The 14,785-nt window shown below is 36.3% G+C and overlaps 1 protein-coding gene across 2 annotated transcripts in view; it reads left to right on the top strand.

Annotated features, from left to right (window-relative positions):
- The window catches only part of NELL2 (neural EGFL like 2), a 377,275-nt gene that overhangs the window by 358,160 nt on the left and 4,330 nt on the right, over positions 1 to 14,785 (top strand). For both annotated transcript variants that reach the window (XM_067696278.1, XM_067696277.1), the window contains exon 20: positions 1,189 to 1,413. In XM_067696278.1, coding sequence (XP_067552379.1) covers positions 1,189 to 1,413 — 225 coding nt within the window. The remainder of the gene's footprint in view (positions 1 to 1,188; positions 1,414 to 14,785) is intronic.

Here is a 14,785-nt window from a genome sequence, read left to right as displayed (position 1 = left end):
GGCATTCAAAAAAAATCACTTTTTCCAGTAGACCTTTTGTTAATCCATTTCTATCAATTATGCTTAGATGTAAGAAAACAAAAACAAAAAAACACTTTTTTTTCTTTCTAAAGATTGTTACTGTCAATGCTGTTCTGGTGGGCACCCTGTTTTACACATAATATGGATATGCAATAGATACTAGAATCTTAGAATCGAATGTATATATTTATGAAACTTCTACTGGAAACAATAGGTTAAAAAGAAAATGAAGACTTGATAAAGAAAATGAAGACTTGATAAGGAAAATACCAATCATTTTTTCATTTAACCAAATTTCTTGTTTCTTTCTAGTGGTGTAAATAAAAAGGAAAATTGGTCTATATGTCTTTATAGAAGAAAGTTTCACAGATGCTACTTTTAAAGTTAGGACTAGTTTCCTTTCTATTTGTGTGAAGATATTTTTAAGGCAATGCTTTTTTGTTGCTTCCTTTTTATACTTTCAACCCCAAAATCAATTGAAAGAGCAAGGTCAGTTTCTGTACCTGAAGGCTGCTTTCATCTCCAAGACCCTGAGACTCAGAATTATGAAAAAAATAGGAAACAGGTGGGAACTAAATTTTAAAAAGATCCAATTCACACAATTTTCTCATGTGGAATAAAAAAGACTGAAATCAGCTCCTAGTTTCGTTTTGTTTTTTCCAAAGTCCCTACACTGAGGAACGTATAAATGAACAAAGAAAAACTGTCAAATTTCCTTCATATTTCAGTTTACTTTCTTGTCAGTGGACAAAACTTTGTTTTTGCAGAAGGGAATAAATGAGAAGGTGGGGGAAAAAATCATAAAAATGAGAAAAGCATCTCATAGGCAGAAACTAAAAACCTCTTCTGTAGTAAACAATTCTCCTTTGTCATGGGAAAGAGAAGGGCATGCAAATTTGTTTGTTTTAAGAGAAAGAGTTTTTGCTTTCCTTTATTGTTGTTCTTGTTTAACCCCTGAAGACTGTTTTATAATCCATCTGCGGTATAGGTCTCATCTCTCTGATAGGGATTTTGTGGATTCCCTGCAAGATTCATAGCTGTGAAGGTCTGAGTATAAATGTCCATCAATAAATTGAGTATTCAGTAAATACTGCTCTCTCCCTCCTCACCTCCCTCCACGCCCTCCCTCCCCCTCCCTTTGCCCTTGTTCATCTGCTTTCCTTATAGCAAGGGGAAGTTGACTGTTGGCCCCTGCCTTGCCCAGAGGTGGAGTGTGAATTCAGCGTCCTCCTAGAGAATGAGTGCTGCCCGCGCTGTGTCACCGACCCTTGCCAGGCCGACACGATCCGTAATGACATCACCAAAACTTGCCTGGACGAGATGAATGTGGTTCGCTTCACTGGGTCCTCTTGGATCAAACATGGCACTGAGTGTACTCTCTGCCAGTGCAAGGTAAAGCCCATTCATTATATTCAAGTGGGGAGCACTTGGCCAGCTGCACCCAGGATTCACAGACACTAATGTGCTTAACCTGGCCAATGGGAAGCATCTTCTTTCCTATTTACTGTTCAAACAGAGATGGGAGCAGGGCCACTCAGCTTTATTAGTGCCAAGGCTCACTGTCCTGTGCATCCTCTAATGCATATTCAGGGAGAAGCAGGTGCTTGGTCAGAAACCAGAATGATGGGTTACTAATATCACCAGAACAGAAAGAACCTACGTAAATTGCCCTAAAGCATCTAACTGTACACATCTTAAAAAAAAATAGTACAACACCAAACTTCATGTTTCTTTCATGATAGAAGACAATATTATTTTATTGATTTTTATCTAGTCCTTTTATGAGATAAGATATATCAGCAAAGTGAACATATTACGTTTTCCAAAGTGAAAATCAATATGGCAAAAATGGGCATATTTCTTGGTTTGTGATGGTGAGTTACATTGATTTGAAAAATTTAAGATCTGTTGTTTACCATATTTTATTCCTACGGCTGGAGAAAAAAATCATTATAAAGATTTTTCTTTTTATTCTCATAGGAAAATAGAGCATTGTGCCTTTTACTTCACTGAGAATAGAAATACTGGTAATGTAGACAGAGTATATAGAATTCACAGATGGTGACAACGTTGAAAGCATTAGAATCAACACTAGAACTAAGTAAATAATCTGGAAAGCTTAACAAGAAGAAAGCAAAGATGTCAGATTTTTCCCACCATAGCACAGCCAAATATCTATAACTGCTCTGGTTCTTTAAGTGAGCATTTCCATTTAAATTTTTTTTTTCAATAGAGCAATTTCATTCAGATTCATGTAGTACAAATTTCTTACTAGAGTGGCTTGATGTAACAGGACAAAGAAATGTGAAATGCTTTAAGTTTTGAGATGCTATTATCTATTTCAAACCAAAATTTCTAGCTCTTTCAATTAATGCAATTTGTCAATCAAGCACAGCTTTTCGGGGAACATTTAATGCAGTTTTCTAAAAGTGCATTAGCACATTTGGAAGTTACTTTTACTACTAAAAGTTACTAATAATGTATATGCAGTGCTGCTTTAATATACATTTTTTTAAATAGATCTTTACTGGAGTATAATTGCTTCACAATACTGTGTTACTTTCTGTTGTACACCAAAGTGAATCAGCCACATGCATACATATGTCCCCATATCCCCTCCCTCTTGAGCCTCCCTCCCACCCTCTCTATATACATTTGATATGAGTACATTTGAGTACATTTAATGGTGCATTATCTAGAAACTTCAGCATTCATGACCAGTAGGGAAATACTTTCTGACATTTAATTACCAAATAGAGTCGAGTCTCTTTACACTCTTAATCTGTTAGATTATTGTTCTGAGCAATGACAACAAATACATATACCGGGTGATAGAATGTAAAACACCAGATATAGCTCAGACAGATACTTCCAACAAAAGAAAGATGCATTCAGTAATAGGCAGAAAAACATTAGAGTGTTTTCTGGGGAAAAGAGTGTGAATGAGCTTGTCATTCACCACCTTACAAACAACTACTAGGATTTTTTGGCTCATGGTAGAAATATAGTCCAGAAAGTATATTTTGACATTAAATTCATTTCTTGTCAGATAAGTGCCGATTCTCAGAGGTTACTATTTGATGCCATTTCCCTCCTCCCTTCTTATTAACTATGAGTTATAAGAATATCCTCAGTGTTACCAAATGAATCCCTAATACTCATCTTATTATGTTTATTTTGTGCTATTTTAAAAATGAAACTTATGCCAAACAAGCTTGAGAGATTTCATTGGAGGTGAGCATCCTTTACAATTTGGTGCTTTCAGAGCCCCGTTTCCGCTTATCATCTCCCCATCCTACCACTTCTGAGTTATTTGTTTTAGTCAATAAATACAAATTATGTGGGGTATTGTGCCAGAACCAGGGTAGAATGATAAGCAAAAATGTGTACAATCATTCCTGGAAATTTTTGCCCAGCAGCTTCTAGAGCTCTGCTGTCCAGTACAGTAGCCAGTAACCACACATGGCTATTTAAATTCATTGAAATTAAGTTAAAAATCCAATCCTCAGTCACACTAGCTACATTTCAAATGCTCACACATGCTAGTGGCTGTCATATTAGATAGCATATATAGAGAACCTTCCTATCATCGCAGAATATTGTATTGGAAAGCGCTGGCCTAGAGGTGAAGAATGTGGCATCTGGAATCAGGCTACCTGGATTGAAAGCCTGGTCAACCTCACTAGCAATGTCACCTCAAGGGATATTTATTAGTCTCTCTGTGGCTCCATCTTTCTCATCTAAAAATGGGAATACTAATAATACTTACCTAGGAATAATCATAGTACCTACTTGAGAAAGTTGCTGTAAGAATTAAGTGAGAAGATCCATACAAAGTTTCCGACACATTTCATATGCAGTCAGAGTAAGCGCTCAATAAATGTTGACTATTATTATTGTAGGTAGTGGAGTATAGAAACATTAATTAAGTCATGAAACAGGTAAAGACAACATTACAAACTCTGATGGATGCTCTAAAGGAAAGTTGCACTGTGCTAAGAGGCTGTACAACGCATGAACCAGTTTTACTTTCTGAGGAATTAAGAGTTAGCTGGGAGAAATAGAGTTATGAGTTTCCCTTCCCTTTTTAAAGATCTCTTCAAATGTAATTTGCTTAGGTTAAAAAAAAATGTTTCCTCCACTCGGAAGTTGAATTCTTGCATCAAAAAAGAATTACTAATTTTGTCTTTCCTAAATCTAATAGAGACTACACACCCTTATGATGGGTCAGAGAGTTTTCAGGCAATTATGTTTTGAGCTCCAGACAATAAAGAGGGATGTACCCAGTTGAGAAATAAAGAGGGAGGAGGTATTAGAGAGTCATTCCCTTTAATAAATTATCACTGAGTGGGACACTTGGGAAATTGGAAACCGGAGGGCCACTTTTAACTCCTGGGGAGACTAGGTATAATACTGAGATAATTGAGGTATGGAAAAAAATAGTTTTATGTAGATGAAGCTCCTAACTTTCTAAATGTTGCCTTCATCTATTAGAAACCATAAACTTAAAGTTTGGAAAGTGGACATCTGTGCTAAAATTAGAATAGATAACTAAATTTATCTATGGAAAGAAATACCCCATTAATAAACAATATTATAATGAATACTTTAATATGTGATCAGGAGAGCTTTGCAAATCAAAACAGGAAGAAAGGATTATTCTATAAATACTGGAATGACTGGACAGCAGTTTGAAGGATGTAAGTTGTATATACTATTATATTATGTATCAAAACAAATTCCATGTGGAAAAAGTGATAAATATTAAAAATAAATCAAAGCAAAGATAAATAATCAAATATTTATCAAAATTCTTGAAGGAATATGCCTTTTCTAATTTAAAAGTGATAAAATCTACCTCAAAGAAAATTTAGAGCTTCTATAGATAAACAAAATTAGCAAAATAGATCACAACTAGACACTAAAAGATATTTTCAACAGACATGATTTCTTTATTAGATTAAAAATTTACGAAAATTCATTTAAAAATACTTATTTCCCCATAAATAAATCAACAAAGGATGAATAAACAATTCACTAAAGAATACAGCTATCAAAAAAGAGGAAATCAATAGGATTTGAGAAGATGGTGGAAGAGTAAGAGGCGGAGATCACCTTCCTCCCCACAAATACTTCAGAAATACATCTACATGTGGAACAACTCCTACAGAACACCCACTGAACGCTGGCAGAAGACCTTCAGACCTCCCAAAAGGCAAGAAACTCCCAACGTACCTGGGTACAGCAAAAGAAAAAACAGAGACAAAAGAATAGGGACGGGACCTGCACCAGTGGGAGGGAGCCGTGAAGGAGGAAAGGTTTCCACACACTAGGAAGCCCCTTCGTGGGCGGAGACTGTGGGTGGCAGAGGGGGGAAGCTTCAGAGCCGTGGAGGAGAGCACAGCAACAGGGGTGCAGAGGGCAAAGCAGAGAGATTCCCGCACAGAGGATCAGTGCGACCAGCACTCACCAGCCCAAGAGGCTTGTCTGCTCACCCGCCGGGGTAGGTGGGGGCTGGGAGCTGAGGCTCAGGCTTCGGTCCGATCGCAGGGAGAGGACTGGCGGCGTGAACACAACCTGAAGGGGTTAGTGCACCACAGCTAGCCGGGAGGGATTCTGGAAACAAGCCTGGACCTGCAGAAGAGGCAAGAAACTTTTTCTTGCCTCTTTGTTTCCTGTTGCGCAAGGAGAGGGGATTAAGAGTGCTGCTTAAAGGAGCTCCAGTGACAGGCGCGAGCCGTGGCTAACAGCGCGGACCCCAGAGACAGGCATGAGATGCTAAGGCTGCTGCTGCGGCCACCAAGAAGCCTGTGTGTGAGCACAAGTCACTCTCCACACCTCCCTTCCGGGGAGCCTGTGCAGCCCGCCACTGCCAGGGTCCCGAGATCCAGGGACAACTTCTCCGGGAGAACGCATGGCACGCCTCAGGCTGTTGTAACATCACGCAGGCCTCTGCCGCCGGGCTCGCCCCGCATCCATACCCCTCCTCCCTCCCGGGCTGAGTGAGCCAGAGCCCCCGAAGCAGCTGCTCCTTTAACCCGGTCCTGTCTGAGCAAAGAACAGACACCCTCAGGCGACCTAACCGCAGAGGCGGGGCCATATCCAAAGCTGAACCCTGGGAGCTGTGCGAACAAAGAAGAGAAAGGAAAATCTCTCCCAGCAGCCTCAGGAACAGTGGATTAAATCTCCACAATCAACTTGATGTACCCTGCATCTGTGGAATACCTGAATAGACAAAGAATCATTCCAAATTGAGGAGGTGGACTTTGAGAGCAAGATAGACTACCTTTTCCCTTTTTCCTCTTTTTGTGAGTGTGTATGTGTACGTTTCTGTGTGAGATTTTCTCTGTATAGCTTTGCTTTAACCATTTGTCCTAGGGTTCTGTCTGTCCATTTTTTTTTTTTTAAGTTTTAAAATTTTTTTCTTAATATTTTTTATTTTAATAACTTTATTTTATTTTATCTTACTTTATTTTATTTTATCCTCTTTCTTTCTTTCTTTCTATTTTTTCTCCCTTTTATTCTGAGCCGTGTGGAGGACAGGCTTTTGGTGCTCCAGCCAGATGTCAGGGCTGTGCCTCTGAGGTGGGAGAGCCAACTTCAAGACAGTGGTCCACAAGAGACCTCCCAGCTCCATATAATATCACACGGCAAAAATCTCCCAGAGATCTCTATCTCAACACCAGCACCCAGCTTCACTCAACGACCAGCAAGCTACAGTGCTGGACACCCTATGCCAAACAACTAGCAAGACAGGAACACAATCCCACCCATTAGCAGAGAGGCTGCCTAAAATCATAATAAGTCCACAGACACCCCAAAACACACCACCAGATGTGAACCTGCCCACTAGAGAGACAAGATCCAGCCTCATCCACCAGAATACAGGCACTAGTCCCCTCCACCTGGAAGCCTACACAACCCACTGAACCAACTTTAGCCACTGGAGACAGACATCAAAAACAACGGGAACTACAAACCTGCAGCCTGCAAAAAGGAGACCCCAAACACAGTGAGATAAGCAAAATGAGAAGACAGAAAAACACACAGCAGATGAAGGAGCAAGATAAAAATGCACCAGACCTAAAAAATGAAGAGGAAATAGGCAGTCTACCTGAAAAAGAATTCAGAATAATGATAGTAAAGATCCAAAATCTTGGAAATAAAATAGAGAAAATGCAAGAAACATTTAACAAGGATCTAGAAGAACAAAAGAGGAAACAAGCAACGATGAACAACACAATAAATGAAATTTAAAATACTCTAGAAGGGATCAATATCAGAATAACTGAGGCAGAAGAACGAATAAGTGACCTGGAGATAAAATAGTGGAAGTAACTACTGCAGAGCAGAATAAAGAAAAAAGAATGAAAAGAAATGAGGACAGTCTCAGAGACCTCTGGGACAACATTAAACACACCAACATTCGAATTATAGGGGTCCCAGAAGAAAAAGTGAAAAACAAAGGGTCTGAGAAAATATTTGAAGAGATTATAGTTGAAAACATCCCTAATATGGGAAAGGAAATAGTTAAGCAAGTCCAGGAAGCATAGAGAGTCCCATACAGGATAAATCCAAGGAGAAACATGCCAAGACACATAATAATCAAACTGTCAAAAATTAAATACAAAGAAAACATATTAAAAGCAGCAAGGGAAAAACAACAAATAACACACAAGGGAATCCCCATAAGGTTAACAGCTGATCTTTCAGCAGAAACTCTGCAAGTCAGAAAGGAGTGGCAGGACATATTTAAAGTGATGGAGAAAAATCTACAACCAAGATTTCTGTACCCAGCAAGGATCTCATTCAGATTTGATGGCGAAATTAAAACCATTACAGACAAGCAAAAGCTGAGAGAGTTCAGAACCACCAAATCATCTTTACAACAAATGCTAAAGGAACTTCTCTAGGCAGGAAACACAAGAGAAGGAAAAGACCTACCATAACACACCCGAAACAATTAAGAAAATGGGAATAGGGACATACATATCGATAATTATGTTCAATGTAAATGGATTAAATGCTCCAACCAAAAGACACAGACGGGCTGAATGAATACAAAAACAAGAACCGTATATATGCTGTCTACAAGAGACCCACTTCAGACCTAGGGACACATACAGACTGAAAGTGAGGGGATGGAAAAACATATTCCATGCAAATGGAAATCAGAAGAAAGCTGGAGTAGCAATTCTCATATCAGACAAAATAGACTTTAAGATAAAAACTATTACAAGAGACAAAGAAGGACACTACATAATGATCAAGGGATCGATCCAAGAAAAAGGTATAACAATTGTAAATATTTATGCACGCAATGTAGGAGCACCTCAATACATAAGGCAAATACTAAGAGCCATAAAGAGGAAATCAACAGTAACACAATCATAGTAGGGGACTTTAACACCCCACTTTCACCAATGGACAGATCATCCAAAATGAAAGTAAATAAGGAAACACAAGCTTTAAATGATACATTAAACAAGGTGGACTTAATTGATATTTATGAGACACTCCATCCAAAAACAACAGAATACACATTTTTCTCAAGTGCTCATGGAACATTCTCCAGGATACATCATATCTTGGGTCACAAATCTAGCCTTGGTAATATTAAAAAAATTGAAATCGTATCAAGTATCTTTTCCGACCACAACGCTGTAAGACTAGATTTCAATTACAGGAAAAGATCTATAAAAAATACAAACACATAGAAGCTAAACAATACACTACTTAATAACGAAGTGATCACTGAATAAACCAAAGAGGAAATCAAAAAATATCTAGAAACAAATGACTATGGAGACACAACGACCCAAAACCTATGGGATGCAGCAAAAGTAGTTGTAAGAGGGAAGTTCATAGCAATACAATCCTACCTTAAGAAACAGGAAACATCTCAAATAAACAACCTAACCTTATACCTAAAGAAATTAGATAAAGAGGAACAAAAAAACCCCCAAAGTTAGCAGAAGGAAAGAAATCATAAAGATCAGATCAGAAATAAATGAAAAAGAAATGAAGGAAATGATAGCAAAAATCAATAAAACTAAAAGCTGGTTCTTTGAGAAGATAAACAGAATTGATAAACCATTAGCCAGACTCATCAAGAAAAAGAGGGAGAAAACTCAAATCAATAGAATTAGAAATGAAAAAGAAGAAGTAACAACTAACACTGCAGGAATAAAAGGGGCATGAGAGATTACTACAAGCAACTCTATGCCAATAAAATGGACAACCTGGAAGAAATGGACAAATTCATAGAAATGCACAACCTACTGAGACTGAACCAGGAAGAAATAGAAAATATAAACAGACCAATCACAGCACTGAAATTGAAACTCAGATTAAAAATCTTCCAACAAACAAAAGCCCAGGACCAGATGGCTTCACAGGTGAATTCTATCAAACATTTACAGAAGAGCTAACATCTATCCTTCTCAAATTCTTCCAAAATATAGCAGAGGGAGGAACACTCCCACACTCATTCTACGAGGCCACCATTATCCTGATACCAAAACCAGACAAAGATGTCACAAAGAAAGAAAACTACAGGCCAGTATCACTGATGAACATAGATGCAAAAATCCTCAACAAAATACTAGCAAACAGAATCCAACAGCACATTAAAAGGATCATGCACCATGATCAAGTGGGATTTATCCCAGTAATGCAAGGATTCTTCAATATACGCAAATCAATCAATGTGATACACCATATTAACAAATTGAAGAATAAAAACCATATGATCATCTCAATAGATGCAGAGAAAGCTTTCAACAAAATTCAACACCCATTTATGATAAAAACCCTCCAGAAAGTAGGCATAGAGGGAACTTTCCTCAACATAATAAAGGCCATATACGACAAACCCACAGCCAAGATCATCCTCAATGGTGAAAAACTGAAACCATTTCCACTAAGATCAGGAACAAGATAAGGTTGCTCACTCTCACCACTATTATTCAACATAGTTTGGAAGTTTTAGCCATAGCAATCAGAGAAGAAAAAGAAATAAAAGGAATCCAAATCGGAAAAGAAGAAGTAAAGCTGTCACTGTTTGCAGGTGACATGATACTATACATAGAGAATCCTAAAGATGCTACCAGAAAGCTGCTAGAGCTAATCAATGAATTTGTAGCAGGATGCAAAATTAATGCACAGAAATCTCTGGCATTCTTATACACTATTGATGAAAAATCTGAAAGTGAAATTAAGAAAACACTCCCATTTACCATTGCAACAAAAAGAATAAAATATCTAGGTATAAGCCTACCTAAGGAGACAAAAGACCTGTATGCAGAAAATTATAAGACACTGATGAAAGAAATTAAAGATGATACAAATAGATGGAGAGATATACCATGTTCTTGGATTGGAAGAATCAACATTGTGAAAATGACTCTACTACCCAAAGCAATCTACAGATTCAATGCAATCCCTATCTAACTACCACTGGCATTTTTCACAGAACTAGAACAAAAAATTTCACAATCTGTATGGAAAAACAAAAGACCCTGAATAGCCAAAGCAATCTTGAGAACAAAAAATGGAGCTGGAGTTATCAGGCTCCCTGACTTCAGGCTATACTACAAAGCAACAGTAATCAAGACAGTATGGTACTGGCACAAAAACAGAAATATAGATCAATGGAACAGGATAGGAAGCTCAGAGATAAATCCACGCACATATGGTCACCTTATCTTTGATAAAGGAGGCAAGAATATACAGTGGAGAAAAGACAACCTCTTCAATAAGTGGTGCTGGGAAAACTGGACAGCTACATGTAAAAGTATGAAATTAGAACACTCCCTAACACCATACACAAAAATAAACTCAAAATGGATTAAAGACCTAAATGTAAGGCCAGACACAATCAAACTCTTAGAGGAAAACATAGGCAGAACACTCTGACATAAATCACAGCAAGATCCTTTTTGACCCACTTCCTAGAGAAATAGAAATAAAAACAAAAATAAACAAATGGGACCTAATGAATCCTAAAAGCTTTTGCACAGCAAAGGAAACCATAAACAGGACCAAAAGACAACCCTCAGAATGGGAGAAAATATTTGCAAATGAAGCAACTGACAAAGGTTTAATCTCGAAAATTTACAAGCATCTCATGCAGCTCAATATCAAAAAGACAAATATCCCAATTCAAAAATGGGCAGAAGACTTAAATAGACATTTCTCCAAAGAAGATATACAGATTGCCAACAAACACATAAAAGAATGCTCAATATCATTAATCATTATAGAAATGCAAATCAAAACTACAATGAGATATCATTTCACACCGGTCAGAATGGCCATCATGAAAAAATCTAGAAACAATAAATGCTGGAGAGGGTGTGTAGGAAAGGGAACACTTTTGCACTGTTGTTGGGAATGTAGATTGATACAGCCACTATGGAGAACAGTATGGAGGTTCCTTAAAAAACTACAAATAGAACTCCCATACGACCCAGCAATCCCACTACTGGGCATATACCCTGAGAAAACCATAATTCAAAAAGAGTCATGTACCAAAATGTTCATTGCAGCTCTATTTACAATAGCCAGGACATGGAAGCAGCCTAAGTGTCCATCAACAGATGAATGGATAAAGAAGATGTGGCACATATATACAATGGAATATTACTCAGCCATAAAAAGAAACAAAATTGAGTTATTTGTAGTGAGGTGGATGGACCTAGAGTCTGTCATACAGAGTGAAGTAACTCAGAAAGAGAAAAACAAATACCGTATGCTAACACATATATATGGAATCTAAGAAAAAAAAGTCGTGAAGAACCTAGGGGTCAGACGGGAATAAAGACACAGTCCTACTAGAGCATGGACCTGAGGATATGGGGAGCAGGAAGGGTAAGCTGTGACAAAGTGAGAGAGTGTCATGGCCATATATACACTACCAAACGTAAAATAGATAGCTAGTGGGACGTTGCTGCATAGCACAGGGAGATTAGCTAGGTGGTTTGTGACCACCTAGAGGGGTGGGATAGGGAGGGTGGGAGGGAGGGAGATGCAAAAGGGAAGAGATATGGGAACATACGTATATGTATAACTGATTCACTTTGTTATAAAGCAGAAACTAACACACCTTTGTAAAGCAATTATACTCCAATAAAGATGTTAAAAAAATAAAAAAATAGACATAGACTGTCATGTAATACTGCAAAAAAAAGAGGAAATCAGTGTTTTAAATTATTGACACTTAAATATAAACTAACTTAATTATTATTTTCACACACTACGGTAAAAAAATATTTCACCATAATTTCCAATGCTGACAGAGGTGTACTGGAATTGTAATTCTTATGCAATGTTAGTGACATTGAAAAATACATGTCAGGAACCAGACATACATCTCCTTGCCCACTCCCTGTCCCCACAAAAATGTCCAGAAGATCCCACTAATCCTGGGTCTGAGAATCCAACCTAAAGAAATAATCTAAAATATGGAGCAAACTATATGCATCGTAATATTAACCTCAACATTAATTGCCATGCAGAATCAAGGAAGAAATCAAAATATCCAACAAATGAAAAATGGGTTAAATAAATTATGGTAACTCTGTAACATATAACATATCATAATTATATAATATGTAATTATATGATTGCATTATTCAATTATTCATGTACTAACAATGCTTATAATAAAAATCAAGATAAAAATACTATGTGTGATTACATATGCACTTTGATTACAAGAAGGTTGAAAATAAAGGAATATGAAGTGAATTCTATTAGGACATACTAAAATATTCATAATAGTGGGATTTTAAATTATTAATTTTTATATAGATTATTTATAGCCACATATTATATATGAATATGTAATTACATATATTTATTATATCTATAGTATGTGTAGTTTATAAACATATTAATATATTAATACCATATAGTGATTGATAAGTAAATAATAAATATATTAAATATAAATAAGAGTAAAATATATATTATATATGTCATATATAAACATTTTACTGAAAGCTAAAAGTCAGCTGTCTTCTAATCTTAATGTTATAGAGTTTACCATGCAAAGAGTGATGATGACTTCTTTGCCAGTAAATATAGCCAAAAATAACAAGGTGTTAAGGAAACTTACTGTGTTACTACATAAAAATAGATGTTATAATTAGTTATGACAGTAGGTGATTACTATTCATAGCAACCTGACTGAGTTTCAGTGGGTCACTTTTTATTCTAGTTTTTATCAAGGTAATGTTTGTTAAGGTGAAATGCATAGTTATTTTGTATATAATTTTATAAGTTTGGTGAATCAAAATACAGAATATTTCCAGCAATCTAGCAAGTACCCTTTTGTCCCCTTCCAGATAATATCTACTTCTCATAGGAAACCTCAATTTTATTTCAGTATAGCAAATTTATTTTCCTATTTAAAAATTTCATATAAATGGATCGCACAGTATGTATTCTTTTATATCTAATGGTGAATTGACCAGTTTATCATTATGTAATGTCCCTCCTTATCTCTAGCAAGGCTTCTAGACTTGATGTCAATTTTGACTGGTACTTTGTTTTTTTTTTAATATTCATTCATTTATTTAGTTGAACCGGGTCTTAGTTGCAGTCGGCGGGCTCCTTAATTGCGGCTTGCCAGCTCATTAGTTGCAACACATGGGCTCCTTAGTTGTGGCAGGCAGCCTCCTTAGTTGTGGCATGCAAACTCTTAGTTGCAGCATGCATGTGGGATCTAGTTCCTTCACCAGGGATCAAACCCAGGCCCACTGCATTGGGATCATGGAGCCTTATCCACTGCACCACCAGGGAAGTCCATTGTCTGGTACTTTTGTAGCCACACAGTATATTGTTTTGATTCATCCACTTTCAACCTATCTATGGTTTTATATTTAAAGTGCATTTTTTATAGATAATGTATAAATAGTTCTTACTTTTTTATCCAGTGTGACAATCTCTGGCTTTTAATTGAAGTGTTAGTCCATTTAATATTGTTTTTGATGTTGGTGGATTTTGGCCCACCATTTTGCCATTTGTTTTCTACTTGTTCCATCTATTTTTTGTATTCTTAATCATCTATTCCTTCCTTCTTTTTATTTGTTAATATTTTTAATGTTATTCAATTTTACTTGTTCTTTTGAATTCTTAACTATAACTCTTTATGATTGTTTTAGTTGTTGGTATAGGAGTTGTAACATATATCATTCATTTATTACAGTATAATAAGATTTAATATTATACTAATTCATATAAAATGTAAGAACTTTGGAATAATATAATCCCATTCCCCTAACCTTTGCACTATAATAATCATATATTTATAACTATGTATACTATAAACTAAAAATCTGTATTACTATCAATATTTTTGCTTTAATAAGTCAAATATCTTTGAAGCAAATTAATAGAAGAAAAATGCTATATTTTAATTTTATATTTATTTCATATTTATATTTATCCTCATATTTACCATTTCTTGTGCTCTTCATTTCTTCTCACACATGTTAATCTCCATCTAGTGTTATTTCCCTTTATCTTGAATAACTTCCTTTAGCATTTTCCATATTGCAGATATACTGGCCACAAATTCTCTCAACTTACATTTATTTGAAAATGTCTTTATTTTTGAAGGATATTCAACTAAATATAGAATTCGGGATTGACAGATTTGTCCCAGCACTTAAAAGTGGTACTCTACTGTTTTCTAGTTTCTACTATTTCTGATAAGGATTCAGCTATCATTTGTACTTTTGTTCCCTTATATGTAATA

This window comes from Pseudorca crassidens, chromosome 11 (genome assembly GCF_039906515.1).
Source record: "Pseudorca crassidens isolate mPseCra1 chromosome 11, mPseCra1.hap1, whole genome shotgun sequence".
Classification (NCBI taxonomy): domain Eukaryota; kingdom Metazoa; phylum Chordata; class Mammalia; order Artiodactyla; family Delphinidae; genus Pseudorca; species Pseudorca crassidens.
This window is presented reverse-complemented; position numbering and strand designations above follow the sequence as displayed.